The 20,605-nt window shown below is 40.6% G+C and overlaps 1 protein-coding gene and 2 long non-coding RNA genes across 3 annotated transcripts; all 3 read left to right on the top strand.

The window, feature by feature from the left end:
- Positions 1–933: 933 nt before the first annotated feature.
- On the top strand, positions 934–1,932 carry LOC127150057 (uncharacterized). The gene is made up of 3 exons (XR_007821985.1): positions 934–1,011; positions 1,084–1,148; positions 1,758–1,932. It is a non-coding gene; the product is annotated as an uncharacterized LOC127150057 (long non-coding RNA).
- A 6,152-nt stretch (positions 1,933–8,084) lies between these two features.
- LOC127150056 (uncharacterized) lies at positions 8,085–9,093 on the top strand. Its single transcript, XR_007821984.1, has 3 exons — positions 8,085–8,162; positions 8,235–8,299; positions 8,909–9,093. It is a non-coding gene; the product is annotated as an uncharacterized LOC127150056 (long non-coding RNA).
- Positions 9,094–12,889: 3,796 nt separating this feature from the next.
- On the top strand, positions 12,890–20,007 carry LOC103493324 (leucine-rich repeat receptor-like serine/threonine-protein kinase BAM1). The gene is made up of 2 exons (XM_008454031.3): positions 12,890–17,300; positions 19,119–20,007. The coding sequence occupies exons 1-2, from the start codon at positions 14,735–14,737 to the stop codon at positions 19,550–19,552; spliced, it is 3,000 nt and encodes a 999-aa protein (XP_008452253.1). The 5' UTR covers positions 12,890–14,734; the 3' UTR covers positions 19,553–20,007.
- Positions 20,008–20,605: the final 598 nt, after the last annotated feature.

Genomic DNA, 20,605 nt, shown 5'->3' with positions numbered 1-20,605 from the left:
AGAGAGAGGAGATGGTTGGTTTGGGTTATTTAAAAGGAAAAGAAAAAAAAGTTATTGCCTTATAAAAAGCCTTGGGACTCGTGCGTAAAGAAGAAGAGAAAAATCAAAGAAAGAAAGAGGGGAAAAGAAAAGAGAAAAAAAGAAAAAAAATTATTATTAATCAAACCCTAGCCGCCGCACGCCGCCGTACGCCGCCGCCGCGAACCCGAGCCGCCAAGCCTTCCCCTCTCTGTTCAGCAGCCCAGCCGAGTCTGCAGTCAAAACCGAGCCGTCGCCGAGCTTCCAGCCGCGTCGGAAGAATCGTCCAAGCCGATCCGTGCACGCCGAGCGTCCGTCGGAGCAGCCGTCTCTCGCAGCCGTCGCCCGAAGCCGAGCCGCGTCACCCTTCGCGATCCGCAACCGATCCGTCAGCCAGCCGCGTCGCGCCGCTTCGATCCGACACAGCGCAGCCGAGCGTCCATCTGCAGCCGTCGCCGAGCGAAGCCGTGGTGTAGCCGGACCACCCACAGTCGTCGCGCCATCTGGATCCGAAAGCCAGCGCCTCGTCGCGTGAGGACCCGACCCGGCCGAAGCCCGCTCCATGACCGAGGCCCGGCCCGTGCCGCGTGCCTCCGACCCGGAACCCGAGCCACGTGCACCCGCGAGCCGAGCAGCGCCCGCGTGCGAGCCGCACGTGCGTAGCCGCTGTACCAAGTCGAGCCGTGCCTATCTGCACCACGAGCCGCGCCTGTCTGCGCCGCGAGCCGAGCCGGTCTTCAACCTCCAAGCCGAGCCGATCCCTGTCCTTTTTCCAGCCGAGCCGCCAAGCCTAATTTGGCTCCTTCCACCTAATTTTTGGTAAATTAATTAATTATTTTGGCATTACCCAATAAGACTCAATGTTTTGGACACTAAATAATTTAATTTGGAACTAAATTAAATTATTTTCCTTAAAGGACGTCTTGGACCAAGTAACTGTTGCAGTGTGGGATTTCTTCAGTAGGGGCTCGAGCATTGCAACCTCTTTCTAGGGTAAGTCATTTCAACTGAGTTTGAACCGTTAGTCGTTGGTGACTTAATTACGAATTTCGACGTATTAAACAGTTAGGACCTCGTTGCTTGGAAAGCACACTTGCCTCGCGGTTAGAACTCGCCAAGTAAATCTCCAGGTAAGAGATTCTACTACTAGCTCCATGTTTAGAATTATGAGATTTCGTATACCTTCAAATGTGCATGTTGAGGACTAGACTGTACGACGCATGAAATCAATGATAGTATGATGCAAATGATGACATGGTTATATTATAGCATGTTGTGTGATGACGAGAACTGTTATCGCTGTACGACGGGTGTCGAGATGGAGAGAGTAATGATGAATTATCTGTTATGTTACATGCTGATGCCATGGGTATGTATACTGCGATTAGGGTACCTGTTAGCTTAACCTGTTAGAGTCGTACCTGCATGGGTGTCCTTCGGGATCACCACCTATTGAGGACTGTGCGGTCCGACGGGACAACAGTCTAGCATGGATATAGATATGACTCGAGTGACTCGACGGGGTCCTCGCATCCCGACTGTCCTAGGTGTCCCCCCCGGGGCACCGAAGACCAGAGTTACGTTCCTACGGGAGCGCATGTTGCACGTGTTCGGGAACGTGTCAGAGATTGGATACCAGTTACAGGACTCTGACAGGAAGTTAACAGGCACCTAGTGGGACTAGTAGTGGGTCCCTTACTGAGTATTTTATACTCACTCTCTTCATGTCATTTTTTCAGGTAGAGGACGAGGCAAGGGCAAAGGCAAGCTGGCGAGCGACCCGAAGTGACCGTGGCGAGCCATAGAGACTCCTGCTTCCGCTTATTCTTGTTTTTTTGACTTTAGTACCTGAGTTTGAGTATTCTTCATTACTTACCATCTTTTTATGTAGATAGGGCCCGAGTAGGACTTTAGAACGCATTTCATTTTTTTTGCATAACTACCTTGTTTGAATTTTCATAAATAAAATTTCTCAAACCTTATGCGTTTTACTAAATTTTATGACTTAAACCACTTGTTCTATATTTAGTAATGACTTCGATTCAGTATAAGGAGTTGGGTCGTTACAGTTGGTATCAGAGCACAGTGTTTTAGGTTCTGTAGACTGACCTACGATGTAAGTCATTGTTTTGTTTTGGTTTTACTTCACCCTATGGCTATACGGTCCTTCGGCACTCGCCAGGTATGTCTAAAGCCTTGCTAATGTTAAGATTACAATTTTGCCTGAATAGACTAGACCTAGAGATAGGTGTGTTAAGTTCTTGTGGTGAAAAGTTTTGTTGGTGAATTTTAGGGAGAATGCCGCCACGTAGAGGTGCTCGCCGAGGAGGTGGTAGGGGAGGCAGAGGAGCCGGTCGTGGCCAGCCGGAGGCGCAACCTGCTGCACCGGCGGTCGACCCTAACGCATCGGTCACCCAGGCGGATCTCGCCGCGATGGAGCAGCGTTATCAGGACATGCTGCAAGCTGCTTTGGCGCCTTTCCTCGCCGCCCAGCAGAACCAGGCCGCCCCTGTTCAGGCCCAGGCCGTCGTTCCTCCAGCCCTTGAGGAAGCTCAACCCGTACCAGTTCAACTGTCGGCCGAGGCTAAACACTTACGGGACTTTAGGAAGTATAATCCTAAGACCTTTGACGGATCCATGGACAACCCCACAAAGGCCCAAATGTGGTTGACGTCCATAGAGACTATCTTCCGGTACATGAAGTGCCCAGAAGACCAGAAGGTGTAGTGTGCAGTCTTCTTCTTGGAGGATAGGGGCACCGCCTGGTGGGAGACCACTGAGAGAATGCTGGGGGGCGACGTCAGCAAGATAACTTGGGAGCAGTTCAAGGAGAACTTCTATGCTAAGTTCTTCTCTGCCAACATGAAGCACGCTAAGCTGCAAGAGTTCCTAAACTTGGAGCAAGGCGATATGACGGTGGAGCAGTATGACGCCGAGTTCGACATGCTGTCCCGTTTTGCTCCCGATGTGGTAAGGGATGAGGCTGCCAGGACGGAGAAATTCGTTAGAGGACTCAGGCTAGACCTTCAGGGCATTGTCCGAGCTCTCCGGCCAGCCACTCATGCTGACGCACTACGTATAGCACTGGATTTGAGCCTGCATGAGAGAGCTGATCCGTCTAAGGCTGCCGGCAGAGGGTCAGCCTTGGGACAGAAGAGAAAGGTGGAGACGCAGCCTGACGTAGTACCGCAGCGAACTCCGAGGTCAGGAGGTGTCTTTTAGAGACACCAACGGGAGCTTGCAGCAGCCGGGAGGACTCTGAGAGAGCTACCCGCTTGTACTACCTGTGGGAGAGTCCACGGAGGTCGTTGCTTGGCTGGAAGTGGAGTCTGCTTCAGGTGCAGACAGCCGGGGCATACTGCTGATGTGTGTCCTCGGAAACCCTTTGAGACGACACCGCCCCAGCCTTCTGCTTCCCAGCAGGGGAGAGTTTTTGCCACTACCCGGCAGGAGGCCGAGCGAGCTGGTACAGTGGTGACAGGTACGCTCCCAATTTTGGGGCATTATGCTTTTGTGCTATTTGACTCTGGGTCATTCCACTCGTTTATATCCTCTGTTTTCGTTCAGCATGTGGGTTTGGAGGTAGAACCTTTGGGTAGTGTTTTGTCTGTTTCTACTCCATCTGGGGAGGTCCTGTTGTCCAAAGAACAAATAAAGGCATGTCGGGTAGAGGTAGCGAATCATATGTTAGACGTGACCTTACTAGTGTTAGACATGCAGGATTTTGACATGATACTAGGCATGGATTGGCTGTCAGCCAACCATGCAAATATAGACTGTTTTGGCAAGGAAGTTGTCTTTAACCCTCCCTCTGGGGCTAGTTTCAAATTTAGGGGGGCAGGCATGGTATGTATACCCAAGGTCATCTCAGCCATGAAGGCTAGTAAACTACTCAGTCAAGGTACTTGGGGCATCTTGGCAAGCGTAGTGGATATTAGAGAGCCAGAAGTTTCCCTATCTTCCGAACCAGTGGTAAGGGAGTACCCTGACGTTTTCCCCGACGAACTCCCAGGACTTCCGCCTCCCAGGGAGGTAGAGTTCCCCATCGAGTTAGAGCCGGGCACTGCCCCTATCTCGAGGGCCCCTTACAGAATGGCTCCAGCCGAGCTAAAAGAGTTGAAGGTCCAGTTACAGGAGTTGCTGGACAAAGGCTTCATCCGGCCCAGTGTGTCACCTTGGGGAGCCCCAGTGTTGTTCGTGAAGAAGAAGGATGGGTCGATGCGCCTTTGTATTGACTACCGAGAGCTGAATAAGGTGACTGTTAAAAACCGCTACCCCTTGCCCAGGATTGATGATTTGTTCGATCAGTTGCAGGGAGCCACTGTCTTTTCCAAGATTGACCTGCGATCAGGCTATCACCAGTTGAGGATTAGGGACGGTGACATTCCCAAGACGGCCTTTCGTTCGAGGTACGGACATTACGAGTTCGTTGTGATGTCTTTCGGCTTGACTAACGCTCCTGCAGTGTTCATGGATTTGATGAACAGGGTGTTTAAGGATTTTCTAGACTTGTTCGTCATAGTCTTCATTGATGACATCTTGATTTACTCTAAAACTGAGGCTGAGCACGAGGAGCACTTGCACCAGGTTTTGGAGACTCTTCGAGCCAACAAGTTGTATGCCAAGTTCTCCAAGTGTGAATTCTGGTTAAGGAAGGTGACGTTCCTTGGCCACGTGGTTTCCAGTGAAGGAGTTTCTGTGGATCCAGCAAAGATTGAAGCGGTGACCAACTGGCCTCGACCGTCCACAGTTAGTGAAATTCGAAGTTTTCTGGGCTTGGCAGGTTACTACAGAAGGTTCGTGGAAGACTTCTCACGTATAGCCAGCCCGTTGACCCAGTTGACCAAGAAGGGAACCCCTTTTATCTGGAGCCCAGCATGCGAGAGTAGCTTTCGAGAGCTCAAGCAGAAGCTGGTGACTGCACCAGTCCTGACAGTGCCCGATGGGTCGGGAAACTTTGTGATCTATAGTGATGCCTCCAAGAAGGGACTGGGCTGTGTCCTGATGCAGCAAGGTAAGGTAGTTGCTTATGCCTCCCGCCAGTTAAAGATTCATGAGCAGAACTACCCTACCCACGACTTGGAGTTGGCAGCTGTAGTCTTTGCACTGAAGATATGGAGGCACTACCTGTACGGTGAGAAGATACAGATTTACATCGACCATAAGAGCCTGAAGTACTTCTTCACTCAGAAGGAGTTGAACATGAGGCAGAGGAGGTGACTCGAGTTGGTGAAAGACTATGACTGCGAGATCCTGTACCACCCAGGTAAAGCAAATGTAGTGGCTGACGCGCTGAGTAGGAAGGTTGCACATTCAGCAGCGCTAATCACCAAGCAGACCCCCTTACTCAGAGATTTTGAGAGAGCCGAGATTGCAGTCTCAGTAGGTGAGGTTACCGCACAGTTGGCTCAGTTGTCAGTTCAGCCAACCTTGAGGCAAAAGATCATCGCTGCTCAGCTGAATGATCCATACTTGGTCGAGAAGCGTCGTATGGTAGAGACAGGGCAAGGTGAGAACTTTTCCATATCCTCTGATGATGGCCTTATGTTTGAGGGACGCTTGTGTGTGCCGGAAGACAGCGCAGTCAAGACAGAGCTTTTGACTGAGGCCCACAGTTCCCCGTTTACCATGCACCCTGGGAGTACGAAGATGTACCAAGACTTAAGGAGCGTCTATTGGTGGAGGAACATGAAGAGGGAAGAGGCAGACTTTGTCAGTAGGTGCTTGGTGTGCCAGCAGGTGAAGGCACCTAGGCAGCGTCCAGCAGGGTTGTTGCAACCCTTGAGTGTGCCAGGGTGGAAGTGGGAGAGTGTGTCGATGGATTTTATTACGGGACTGCCCAAGACCCTAAAGGGCTATACAGTGATCTGGGTTGTGGTCGACAGACTCACGAAGTCGGCCCATTTCGTGCCAGGGAAATCCACTTATACTGCCAGTAAGTGGGGGCAATTATATATGACAGAAATCGTGAGACTACATGGAGTACCCGTATCCATCATCTCAGACAGAGACGCTCGTTTCACATCGAAGTTCTGGAAAGGACTTCAACTTGCATTAGGTACGAGGTTAGACTTCAGCACGGCTTTCCACCCTCAGACTGATGGTCAGACAGAGAGATTGAACCAGATTTTGGAAGACATGCTGCGGGCCTGCGTGCTAGAGTTTTCAGGAAGTTGGGACTCTCATCTGCATCTGATGGAGTTTGCCTATAATAACAGCTACCAGGCTACTATCGGTATGGCACCGTTCGAGGCTCTGTATGGCAAGTGCTGTAGATCTCCTGTCTGCTGGGGCGAGGTTGGAGAGCAGAGGATGCTAGGCCCCGAGTTAGTGCAGACTACCAATGCAGCCATACAGAAGATTCGAGCTCGTATGCTGATAGCACAAAGCAGACAGAAGAGTTATGCTGATATACGACGTAAGGATCTCGAGTTTGAAGTGGGAGACATGGTCTTTCTGAAGGTAGCACCTATGAAGGGTGTTCTGAGGTTCGTGAAGAAGGGGAAGCTGAGTCCACGCTTCGTAGGGCCGTTTGAGATACTGGAGCGGATTGGCCCCGTGGCTTATCGCTTGGCGCTACCCCCATCTTTTGCTGCAGTGCATGACGTATTCCATATCTCCATGCTGAGGAAATATGTCGTAGACCCAACACATGTGGTGGACTTCGAGCCACTACAGATCAGCGAGAACTTGAGCTACGAGGAGCAGCCTGTCGAGGTCTTGGCAAGGGAGGTCAAGAAGCTTCGTAGTCGAGAAATTCCACTGGTCAAAGTCCTTTGGCAGAACCATGGAGTGGAAGAGGCCACGTGGGAGAAAGAAGAGGACATGAGAGCTCAGTACCCCGAGCTGTTCGAGGATTAGAACTTTCGAGGACGAAAGTTTTCTAAGGAGGGGAGTATGTAACGCCCCAACAAACTCGTTTTTGTTCATCTTACTATTAATATTTATGTATGGTCTTGGAAAATACAAATTTATTGGGAGAACCTTATCATTTTGAAGTTTCCGGTTTATTAAAGTTGGGATTTTCCACTTTTTATTATTAAGTATTATTTTACCTGTTTTAGTATTTAGAATGTATTTAGTGAGTTATTGCTAATTGAAAGGAGGGTTGGTTGATTTTGGTGAGATTTGGAGAGAGAGAGGAGATGGTTGGTTTGGGTTATTTAAAAGGAAAAGAAAAAAAGTTATTGCCTTATAAAAAGCCTTGGGACTCGTGCGTAAAGAAGAAGAGAAAAATCAAAGAAAGAAAGAGGGGAAAAGAAAAGAGAAAAAAAGAAAAAAAAATTATTATTAATCAAACCCTAGCCGCCGCACGCCGCCGTACGCCGCCGCCGCGAACCCGAGCCGCCAAGCCTTCCCCTCTCTGTTCAGCAGCCCAGCCGAGTCTGCAGTCAAAACCGAGCCGTCGCCGAGCTTCCAGCCGCGTCGGAAGAATCGTCCAAGCCGATCCGTGCACGCCGAGCGTCCGTCGGAGCAGCCGTCTCTCGCAGCCGTCGCCCGAAGCCGAGCCGCGTCACCCTTCGCGATCCGCAACCGATCCGTCAGCCAGCCGCGTCGCGCCGCTTCGATCCGACGCAGCGCAGCCGAGCGTCCGTCTGCAGCCGTCGCCGAGCGAAGCCGTGGTGTAGCCGGACCACCCACAGCCGTCGCGCCACCCGGATCCGAAAGCCAGCGCCTCGTCGCGTGAGGACCCGACCCGGCCGAAGCCCGCTCCATGACCGAGGCCCGGCCCGCGCTGCGTGCCTCCGACCCGGACCCGAGCCACGTGCACCCGCGAGCCGAGCAGCGCCCGCGTGCGAGCCGCACGTGCGTAGCCGCTGTACCAAGTCGAGCCGTGCCTATCTGCACCACGAGCCGCGCCTGTCTGCGCCGCGAGCCGAGCCGGTCTTCAACCTCCAAGCCGAGCCGATCCCTGTCCTTTTTCCAGCCGAGCCGCCAAGCCTAATTTGGCTCCTTCCACCTAATTTTTGGTAAATTAATTAATTATTTTGGCATTACCCAATAAGACTCAATGTTTTGGACACTAAATAATTTAATTTGGAACTAAATTAAATTATTTTCCTTAAAGGACGTCTTGGACCAAGTAACTGTTGCAGTGTGGGATTTCTTCAGTAGGGGCTCGAGCATTGCAACCTCTTTCTAGGGTAAGTCATTTCAACTGAGTTTGAACCGTTAGTCGTTGGTGACTTAATTACGAATTTCGACGTATTAAACAGTTAGGACCTCGTTGCTTGGAAAGCACACTTGCCTCGCGGTTAGAACTCGCCAAGTAAATCTCCAGGTAAGAGATTCTACTACTAGCTCCATGTTTAGAATTATGAGATTTCGTATACCTTCAAATGTGCATGTTGAGGACTAGACTGTACGACGCATGAAATCAATGATAGTATGATGCAAATGATGACATGGTTATATTATAGCATGTTGTGTGATGACGAGAACTGTTATCGCTGTACGACGGGTGTCGAGATGGAGAGAGTAATGATGAATTATCTGTTATGTTACATGCTGATGCCATGGGTATGTATACTGCGATTAGGGTACCTGTTAGCTTAACCTGTTAGAGTCGTACCTGCATGGGTGTCCTTCGGGATCACCACCTATTGAGGACTGTGCGGTCCGACGGGACAACAGTCTAGCATGGATATAGATATGACTCGAGTGACTCGACGGGGTCCTCGCATCCCGACTGTCCTAGGTGTCCCCCCCGGGGCACCGAAGACCAGAGTTACGTTCCTACGGGAGCGCATGTTGCACGTGTTCGGGAACGTGTCAGAGATTGGATACCAGTTACAGGACTCTGACAGGAAGTTAACAGGCACCTAGTGGGACTAGTAGTGGGTCCCTTACTGAGTATTTTATACTCACTCTCTTCATGTCATTTTTTCAGGTAGAGGACGAGGCAAGGGCAAAGGCAAGCTGGCGAGCGACCCGAAGTGACCGTGGCGAGCCATAGAGACTCCTGCTTCCGCTTATTCTTGTTTTTTTGACTTTAGTACCTGAGTTTGAGTATTCTTCATTACTTACCATCTTTTTATGTAGATAGGGCCCGAGTAGGACTTTAGAACGCATTTCATTTTTTTTGCATAACTACCTTGTTTGAATTTTCATAAATAAAATTTCTCAAACCTTATGCGTTTTACTAAATTTTATGACTTAAACCACTTGTTCTATATTTAGTAATGACTTCGATTCAGTATAAGGAGTTGGGTCGTTACACTAAATGATTTTTTTCAAGATTCTCTTTTTTTTTTTAATACAATCGTTTACTATTTTTTTTACAATCGTTTACATTTGGCTACTCCAATCTAAAGGATTTATTTCCAAAATTCTTATACACGATCATTTAGAACAGAAAAAAAAAAGAGGAAAAGAAGAAATACAATGAAAAAAAAATCGCAGGAGGAAGACGATGAAAAAAATCGCAAGGAGAAGAAGAAAATGGAATAACAAACTTGGAATCTTTTAAAAATGGCTAATTTTATGAGTTTTTTTACGTGAACCATAAATAGTTTGGTTTTGTTACATTTATGAAAATTTTCTTGGTAATTATGAATGTTATTATTATTATTTAGCCAATTTAGGTAAATATTAGCTTGGAAGAACTAAATTTAATATCGAGTAAAAAAAAAAAAAAAGACTAAAATTGAATATTTATTACCTCAAAGTACAATTACCAATATATTATTTTAACTATTATGCAAAATCTCCTTAAACAAACAAAATACCCACAAGCTTAAAGGCACTAAAAACTTGCAAAATTCCATTTTTATCTTTGAAAATTTGTTTAGAAAAATACGCCTAATTTTATTAGAATTGTTCCAAAAATAATTATACTTGAATATGGTATCGAAATAGCTATATGTATTAAAATTTAAAACACGTGCAATATTATTTTTAACTATATAAAAGATTAATGTTTTCTTATAATCAACAATTATTATTTCATCCTAAAAGATATTTTTCAAATCATTTTAATCAAGTTTTGCACACCCTTTATTAGATCAATGTACTTGTACGGTGTTGTAAATTAGATCATTCAATTTTTCATTTTCTTTTAAAGAAAAACCTTTACAAGGGTATACTTTTCAAACAAATTTCAAAATTTATGTGTAAGAAATTATATCAATTGAAATAAAAGAACCCCCAAAGTTGAAGACTCCTTTTTTGGGTATATGATTTAATCATATTTTGATCAAATGCAATTATTCGACAAGTATAAGAACGTCTATACAATATTCAAAATTCAAATCCCAATATGGATGAATATAATATATTAAACATATAAAAAACATGAAAAATAAATAAATAAAAAAAAAAGTATCCCTCTTCTATACTTACACACACACAATTTAATTCATTGTTAATTACTTTTTTTTTTTTTTGAACTTTTTCCTTCTCTTTCTTTGGTAGCCTTGGCCTATTCTTCAACAAAGAAATGGTAGAGGTGATGATTTTGTTTCCATGGATGATATGATGAAGTTCCTTTGATAATTATTATTCAAAATAATAATAATAATAATAAAATTAAAAGTACCCTTCAAAAAAAAAAAAGAAAGAAAGAAAGAAAGAAAGAACCCTAATACCATACACAATAGTGGTTTTGTTTAGTAAATTTTGGTGACTACTTTTGAGCCCCACCTTAATGAGTATGTTTTTCTTTTTTCTTTTAAATTTTTTACACTAAGCTCATTGCATTCCCCTTCTTACTTAATCCCTTCTTGGATGCTTCTCTCATAATTTCTTTCCCTTTCCAATCTAAAACATTTTCTACAAAACCTATTGTCTATTCTTCTCTTTAATGCAACTTTCATACACTAATCACTGTTTTTTTTTTTTTTTTCTTTCTATCTTCCCTTTTTTCCTTTGTTCAAGAACAAACTGTCGTTCACATTTTTTATATGTTTTCGAAATTTTATTTTCCATTTCGAATATATTCTCTTCCCGCCTTTACCTGATCTTATCATCTTAAAAAATCTATAAGAATTTGATATTTATTATGATTTAACTATCACTTGATTCAATAAAAGATTTTGATGAGAACACAAAACCTTAATAATCTTTAATAATATTTAATAAGCATTGACCTTCACCACTACATATACACCGAAAGAATTGATACTCCCGGTGACACCAAATTTTGTCGTCGATAGAAAGAAAATAAAAAAATAAAAAAAATAAAAGATAGGTAGCTTTAAAAGTTCTTCCAAATGAGGAATCATTGTACATGAGAAAAGCTTTTTTTAAGTGGTGTGGTAAATTTTCCGTAGAATTCTCTCTTCACATCTTCTATCATCACAAATTTTGACTTAAATCATCAAAGGGTAACTTTATCAAAAAAAAAAAAAAAATACACTTTAGTATTTGTTAAAATTCTCGCATGTTCCTTTTGTTTTACCATCATACAATCGATAAAAGCATGATCGTTTATTTTCATATCTAAAATCACCATTTCTAAGGTAGATTTGAAGTGATTTTTCGAGTGCTTTACGGTTTGGTAAGATCCAACAAATAATGTTTACCGTTTGATAAAATTCTCATGAATAGTCTTTAAGATTAAATAGACTATTTATGAGAATTTTTTCTAAACTATAAGGACCAAATTTACAGTTTAACCATTCAGAAACTATTGACATATTTAATCTTTGATACTGTTTGCCAAAATTTGAATAACTCAACTAATATACTATCAACCTCGAAGTTAGATATTTGATTCCCTTTTATTATATAAACCGTCTATACAATTTATGTTTACAAAACAAAAATAATGATTCCATCAACATCTAGAAAAATAGTTAGAAACAAGCACAAAAAACAAGATACACACAAGGAAAAGTATAGAACATGAAGAGCAACATATTCACAAATTTAAAAGGGAAAACCCCATATAAATGATACACATGTTGCTCAAGACTTGAAAACAAAAATAAATGAAAAGGTAATCAAAGATGCCCTTCACCAAAACTCATATTGTGGAGTCCCAAGGGCATGCATTGGCAATGGCCATTCCTATTGCTTTGCTATTGCGATTGCCATTGCTATTACCAAGAAAAGCAAAAGGGTGACCACAATTTTTTTCTTTTGGGAGTGTTCATAAATGGTTCTTTAGATGATCACAGTGAGAGAGACACCCTAGAAAGACAGTGACTCTTCAAAATAGAAGGCCCACAATTTGCATCTGCATGAAAGATAAGGACTTGTCATAAGGGCACTCTTGCCTAAGCGCCCCCTCTCTCAAAATCACAAACAAGTGCGGATTTACATCTAAATGCCCCCTCCCTTCTAACCCTCGTTTCTAGGGCAATCATCTCACTTATTATTGTGCATTTGTATTACTCAATATCTACTAAAATATCTACCCAATTATCACTTATTTTTCGTACTTCGTATGGTTCGATATTTTTCGTCGTCTCTATTCGCATTTATGACAAGACTCAACAAGAGATAGGTAGGTGACCTGACCTTACCAGACCTTAAGGAGGTAGGGATCTAGCTCCACCAACACATATGAAGTTAGTGTATTTTAAACAACTTAACTTCAATAGTAAACTTCATTGAAGTATGCACATTTATCAAGAAACTTTATTTTGCAACACTATATTTTAAATATAAACTTCCTGGCTTCACACATTAATTACGGTCTTTATAACTCAACTCAATGTCTGGAACACTCTCTACTAAGTGATAATCAATATAAATTAGAGAACGGCATCATAAGAGTTTGAACAAGAGATGCTAGAATATGGTATATTTAAACTATGAGCAGAATTATATTCTCATCATTTAGTTTGGAAACAGTTCTACTTTATTTTAAAGAAAAGAAATGTGACTTAACTTTAATGATCAATTAAATTTGATAAAATGAGGGGGAAACACCTCTGCATTAAAAGGAGATAAAAGGGTACAACAACATGGATCCCAAAATATAATTTTAAAATTGTAGATGGCAATAAAGAAAAAGAAAAAAAGAACACTGTTTTCTATGCAAGAGGGAGAAGGGAAGGAGGGGATGAGGATGCAGTAGATTTTTCTCTGGTTTTTTTTTTTTTTTTTTTTTTTAAGAGGAAGATCAAAAGCAGATTTCATCTGCTCTGCTTTTGCTTTACAGCTCTCCCTTTAAGACTATTCCATCTTCTAATAAAGCTTTCAAATCCCACATTCTTTTACATGGATAATTGGTCCACTATTGTAGGGCAACTAGGAAGAAGGAATAAAGTCGAAGAAATCATTTGGAATTAGAAATATAAGCTAAGAGTAATTTCCCACAATTAAAAAAAATACATAATAATAAGACCTCCCACTGACCTACTGGCTCCTTCTTCTTCTTCCTCTGCTGCAGCCTGCATCTCTCCCATCATTATAGATTGATAATTCAACACCATTGTAATGATATATTAATAATCATCATCTTCTTTTCCACCCACAAGTTACCAACTCATTATTAGTTTTGTTCTGTAAATATTACCTCTACAAAAGTGGATAGCTTTTACCATATGATCATAAATACCATCTCCCCCCCCCCCCCCCCCCCCCCCCAAAAAAAAAAAAAAAAAAAGGATAGGATCACGAACATGGTTTTGAATCATCTTCCTTGTCGCATTTCTTTTTCTTGGCTTCTAAGAATATATTCCTTGTAGTCAGAATTTAAAGAGGTATAGGATTAGGAAGGAAACATCATTTGGTATAATTGGATTCTTGGGTTAAAAAAATGTGTCATGTACCACTCTATTGAGATTCACCCATTTCAAAGAGAAATTATTGGATGAAACCAACAAAATGATGGTTGTCTGGTTAAAATTCTGTCCTCGTCGCGGGGAGGGAAAAACATCATGTTGGAGTGGCATTATAGATGAGTTTGAGTTAAGGGCTATAATGTACAGAAGGCAGTACTGTCCTGAATTTCCTGGTTAGTTTTCAGGTTGATAGTCTGATTTGGAGGAGTGAAAAAAAAAAAGAAGAGACAAAACTAAACATACAAGAGTTATTTACCAAAAGCTTGAGTACTGAACTATTTTTATTGATGGAAAGTGCAAATCCTTCAGTTCATATCTCTCTCATTCAAAGCAATAAAGAGCATCCTTTAATTAAAGCTAAAGGGTATTGTTGTCATATGAATAAAGAAAGGAAACAAAGCATCACCATTGCTTTTTTATTTTATATATATATATATATATATATATATATTTCTTTTTTTTTCTTTTGTTTCTTTTCCTTTTTCCCTCCCCCCCCTCCCCACCTCCCCATTTGATCTTTCTATTATCCAACGGCCATCTTTTAATTTGCATTTTGCTAGCTACATATCTTTCTACAGAACCATCTTCTATCTTTCCTTTTCTTCATCCTTTTTTCCTCTTAGCTTTGCTAAAAGAAACTTGATATAGAGGAATTCAGAAAGCAAAGGAACCATTTTTGTAGCAGAATTTCAAACCTTGCGCCTCTGTTCTAAAAGGAAACAAAAGCAAATAAAAGAGGAGAAAGAAAAGGAGGAGCTTTGTTTTTCTTACTTGTATTTGAAGACTCGTTTACTATGAACATGTTTGATTCCTTAAACCCAAACACACTTGAAGAAGTTCAACATATTATTCTTCCACTGTCTTTTCCTCTTCACTTTGCTGCAAAATATATAATTGCAAAGCTGCTTAAAACCTTTGGTCTTTGCTTCCTGTGCTTCCAAATTCAATTCCCTTGATACAATTTTGGGTAAGAAAAAACAAACATGTTTTTCCTTGTTTTTACATTCTTCTCTCTTCTAGGCTACTCTTCTTCCCACAGTTTGGTCAGTGATTTCCATGTTTTGCTTGCTCTCAAACAAGGGTTTGAATTCTCAGACTCTGCTACACTAAGCACTTGGACTGCCACAAACTTCAGCTCAGTTTGTTCATGGGTCGGGATTCAGTGTTCTCATGGACGAGTTATTTCAGTCAACTTGACAGATTTGAATCTTGGTGGCTTTGTTTCACCGTTGATTTCAAATCTTGACCAACTTACTGAGTTGTCTTTCGCAGGAAATAACTTTTCTAGTGGCATTGAAGTAGTGAATTTGAGTTACCTTCGGTTCCTAAACATCTCAAACAACCAGTTCACTGGGACTCTGGACTGGAACTTTTCGAGTCTGCCAAACTTGGAGGTGTTGGATGCCTATAACAACAACTTCAGTGCTCTACTCCCCACTGAGATTTTGAATTTACAGAACCTTAAATACTTAGACCTTGGAGGTAACTTTTTTCATGGAAAAATCCCTGAAAGCTATGGCAATTTAGAAGGGCTGCAATATCTTTCTCTTGCAGGAAATGATTTGGTTGGGAAAATCCCAGCAGCGTTGGGAAATCTTACAAATTTGAGAGTAATTGCCTTGGGCCATTACAATGTTTTTGAAGGGGGACTTCCACCGGAACTTGGGAAGTTGGCCAATTTGGTTGTCATGGACATTGCAGACTGCAATTTGGACGGTCAAATTCCTCATGAACTTGGGAATTTGAAGGCCTTGAACTCTCTATATTTGCATACAAACCTATTCTCAGGTTCGATTCCGAAGCAGTTAGGCAATCTGACAAACTTGGTCAATTTGGATCTATCCAACAATGCACTCACAGGAGAAATCCCATCCGAGTTTGTTGAGCTCAAGCAGCTCAACCTTTACAAGCTCTTCATGAACAAACTTCACGGATCTATTCCAGACTACATAGCAGATTTGCCGAACTTGGAGACATTGGAACTGTGGATGAACAACTTCACCGGCACAATTCCGAAGAATCTTGGCCAAAATGGGAGGCTTCAGCTCCTTGATTTGTCGACAAACAAGCTCACAGGTACAATACCCGAGGGTTTGTGTTCATCAAACCAGCTGAGAATATTGATTCTGATGAACAACTTCCTGTTTGGGCCAATCCCTGATGGTTTTGGGACATGTACGAGTCTTACAAAAGTGAGGTTAGGGCAAAACTATCTGAATGGAAGCATTCCCAATGGCTTCATTTACTTGCCTCAGCTAAATTTAGCAGAGTTTCAGGACAATTACCTATCTGGTACACTTTCAGAAAATTGGGAGAGTTCATCAACACCCATCAAATTAGCGCAACTTAATCTCTCTAACAATCTTCTCTCAGGAACTTTACCATCTTCACTTTCTAATTTGTCTTTTCTGCAAATTCTCCTCCTCAATGGCAACCAGTTTTCTGGTACAATCCCTCCTTCCATTGGAGAACTCAATCAACTTCTAAAGCTTGATCTTAGCAGAAACTCGCTTTCAGGTGAAATTCCACCTGAAATTGGCAATTGTATTCATCTCACTTACCTTGATTTGAGCAGAAACAACCTCTCTGGCCCAATTCCTCCTGAAATTTCCAATGCACATATTCTCAATTACCTCAACTTGTCGAGAAATCACCTAAATCAATCCCTACCGAAATCAATAGGGACAATGAAGAGCCTGACGATTGCTGATTTCTCCTTCAACGATTTCTCCGGAAAACTACCGGAATCCGGACTTGCTTTCTTCAATGCTTCATCCTTCGCCGGAAATCCTCAGCTCTGCGGCTCTCTCCTTAACAATCCCTGCAACTTCGCAACGACAACAACATCAAAATCGGGAAAAACTCCGACGTATTTCAAGCTAATATTCGCCCTCGGCTTATTAATTTGCTCTCTAGTGTTCGCCGTAGCGGCAGTAGTCAAAGCGAAATCATTCAAACGAAATGGAGCAAGTTCATGGAAAATGACATCATTCCAAAAGCTTGATTTCACCGTCTTCGACGTCTTGGAGTGCGTGAAAGACGGCAACGAGATCGGACGAGGCGGCGCCGGCATCGTCTACCACGGGAAAATGCCGAACGGAGTTGAAATCGCAGTGAAGAAACTTCTAGGGTTCGGCCCTAACAGTCACGATCATGGATTCCGAGCCGAAATCCAAACCCTAGGCAACATTCGACACCGAAACATTGTCAGATTACTCGCATTCTGCTCCAATAAAGAGACAAACCTCCTCGTATACGAATACATGAGGAATGGAAGCTTAGGCGAAGCACTCCACGGAAAAAAAGCCTCGTTCCTTGGATGGAATTTGAGATACAAAATCGCCATTGAAGCCGCCAAAGGTCTCTGCTACCTCCACCACGATTGCTCTCCACTGATCGTTCATCGAGACGTGAAATCGAACAACATCCTCTTGAATTCAAACTTCGAAGCTCACGTCGCCGATTTCGGATTGGCGAAGTTCATGTTCGACGGCGGCGCGTCGGAATGCATGTCGGTGATCGCCGGATCTTACGGCTACATAGCTCCTGGTACGTCTTCCTTTTCTCGTTTCTTCTTTTTTTTTTTTCTTTTTTTTTTTCTTTTTCATTTCTCTTTTTCGATTTTAAATTTGAAGAAATTTATTTTTACTTTTTTGAATTAGTTTTTTTTTTCTCTCGGATTTGAGTCGTTACAGTGTTAGTTAAGTTAGTTAATTGCTAAACTTTGTTTGGTGGGCCATTTTGATTGAATTAGTCAATACCAGCCGTCCGATTGTCACTGCCAAGAAAATCCAAGGGCAGTGATTGATAGTGACCTCGAAAGATTACGGATATGGATAGATACAAATAAAATAAAACTCAAATTATTTCAAAAACAAATTACGGCATTTTGCTATTTATTCTCTTTTTTCATGGAAAGATTCTTATTAGAAAATCTTAATTAATATTTATAAATAGCAATAGAAGCTACTTTGTAGGGTTACTTTGATCATTTTTAAGGGTTTATATAATTTTATTTTATTTTATTTTCTTATGTTTGTTTACCAAGTACTTTCCTTTATTTACATTAAAAATATATTAAAAAAAAAAAACAAAATCATTTTATAATTTATAAATTGAACCAAAGATACGCTTGAAATTTGAAAATTTCAGCTTTTAAGATAAAAATTAAAATAAAGTACACAAAATGAAATGAGCCCTCAAACAACACGTAAAGGTGGTGATAAAAAGGAAAAATAAAAGAATATTTATATGACATAAGAATCCGAATATTGGGGAGTGGTAAAAATGAAAAATCCATATTAAAGAGAAGAATTTTCTAGGAGGACGCACCATGAAAAATTAAATTAAAAAAACAAAGTATTTGTAAGTTGAGTGGTGAAGAGACAAGTAGTGAAGGAGGGCCCAGCCGGCAAAGGATCAGATCAGAATCTGACGGTTCTGATTGTATCATCAGCCTGCCATCTGATGAACACAAGCTGACAAGATCAGAGTCTCCTTTGAATCTTCAACCATTCTCTATCTGTCCCCACATTTACTGAGGAAAAAAATAAACAAACTTTCAAAATTATGTATTATATTTTTAAATACATAATAATTTGTTGAATTTTAGTTTTCCTAAGTCTCATTTTTTAAAATTAGCTTACAAAAACTCATTAGAAAATAATATTAACTCTAATACAAAAATTGAGTTTTTTTTTTTTTTTTTATGGGACAAAATTTAAGTGTTAGATCAACATTAAAATGTTTTTTACTAAAATTAAAAAAAAAAAAGAAGTTTTTAAGTATATCTCAAACATTTTATAAAAAGAAAAATTATATCACTCTTCTTTCAAAATTTGATGATCGATTTTATAACCTTTTCTTTCTATATTTTTCCTGGTTTTACAATTATGGTTGTATTCTTTGATGTAGGATTTTTAAATACATTTTTAAATATATTAGAATGAACAATATATTTCCAAAATATAAAAAAAATATATATTCTATCGATGAATATATATCACACCCTACTTTAATATAAAATTTTGCTATGTTTTATAAATATTTTTATCAATTATGTTATTTATAATAATTTTTATTCTTAGATTGGTTCATTTATTGTTAAAATGTCGGGATCACAAATTAATTTAAAAAATCTTTTTTAGTTTTTGTGTTTAATGTTGTTTATTTTATATGATAATGGTTGGTTTAGAAAGCTAATAATGAACTAGATGATGATTAACTTAGCTATCATGATATAAACTTTGATATTAATGCAATGATGGTAATGATTACCTTTGATTATACTAATTATATATACTTTTCAAGTCCAATTTTTGTAAATGCCAATAACATAGATGTTGATACCGCTTTTCCTTTTTGTAGAATATGCATACACGTTGAAAGTCGATGAAAAAAGTGATGTGTATAGTTTTGGAGTCGTGCTATTAGAGCTTTTAACAGGACGTCGACCAGTTGGAGATTTTGGGGATGGAGTGGTTGATATAGCACAATGGTGCAGAAGAGCTGTAACATATGGCGAGAATGAAAACGACATTATTTGTTTAGTTGACAAAAGGGTAGGAATGATACCAAAAGAGGAAGCAAAACACTTATTCTTCATAGCAAAGTTATGTGTGGAAGAGAATAGTGTGGAAAGGCCAACAATGAGAGAAGTAGTTCAGATGTTGGCGGAGTTTCCTCATCAGTCTCCCAGTTGTTTCCAATCTTCCTCATCTTCGTCTCCCTGTCAAAAATTGAAGAACGGCGAGAAGGAAAGAGAACATCAATCAAAGTCCAAACCAGATCATTTAGTTTAAGAAGAAAAGAGAGTAATGGTTTCTTTTTTTTTTTTTTTTAATTTTTGGTTCATTCGGGTTCTATCCATATATATAGGTTAACATTGGGGCTTAGTTTCATATGTTTTATTTTTTCTTTCTTATTCTCTTTTAAGCTTTAGAATATTGTGTGTTAAATGGGTTGTTTTGATATATGTAAAGGTTTTTTTTCTTTTTTTAAGCAATTGAGTATCGTTGGCTAAGAAAAATAGTTAGTGGTAGCTTTTGAGAGGGAAAAGAGTACTAGAAAGGAAAAGTGGGGATGGGGGAGTGAGAGAAAATGAAATAAATTAAAAGATAGCACATCTTTTAAAAGAATGGGTGGAGAGGCAAAATGCAAGCATTTTGACTTTGTATCATAATTCGATCCTAGTCATCAATACATATAACATTATTAAAAAAAAAATTATTAACTATGATTACATGTTCTATTATTATCTATGGTATGGATAATATTATGCTTTCTTTTACTCTCTCATGATCTAAGTCATTAACACATGTTATCTCAATCATTTCTTTGTTTTCAATATAAAAATAATTAAAGTCAACGGAACGAACGTAGATGTTAAATTTTATTTCTATATATTTCTCTAATGGTTTATCACTTCAAATTATTACCATTTTTGTATGATGTAGATGCATTGAAGCCCAAAAAGAGGAGCAAGAGTAGCAACAAAAAGGGCATCCGATTGTGTTAGCACTGTGGCAATGTGCTTAACTTCTGTTTAAACACTTTTGACAAATAATAGAGAAATGAGACTTTCCAAATGTTCAGATCCATGTATGTTAGTGATATAGGTTATCTAATTGACTAAATCACTGAAGGGAAACAAAAATCTTAATGTAGTCTGCTCTGTTATATCCAAATAGCTAGAACAAAAGTCTTTAGTTTATTTAGGGCATTAACTTTAATTGATAGGTAAACAAGGTTATGTGTTTAGGTTTATCAACGAATTAGAGCTATGTTAACTTGTTGGTTGAGTTGAATAAATTGTCGTGCACATGCAAATGAAATGTATGTTTGTTTTAGATATT

This window comes from Cucumis melo, chromosome 6 (genome assembly GCF_025177605.1).
Source record: "Cucumis melo cultivar AY chromosome 6, USDA_Cmelo_AY_1.0, whole genome shotgun sequence".
NCBI lineage: Eukaryota > Viridiplantae > Streptophyta > Magnoliopsida > Cucurbitales > Cucurbitaceae > Cucumis > Cucumis melo.
This window is presented reverse-complemented; position numbering and strand designations above follow the sequence as displayed.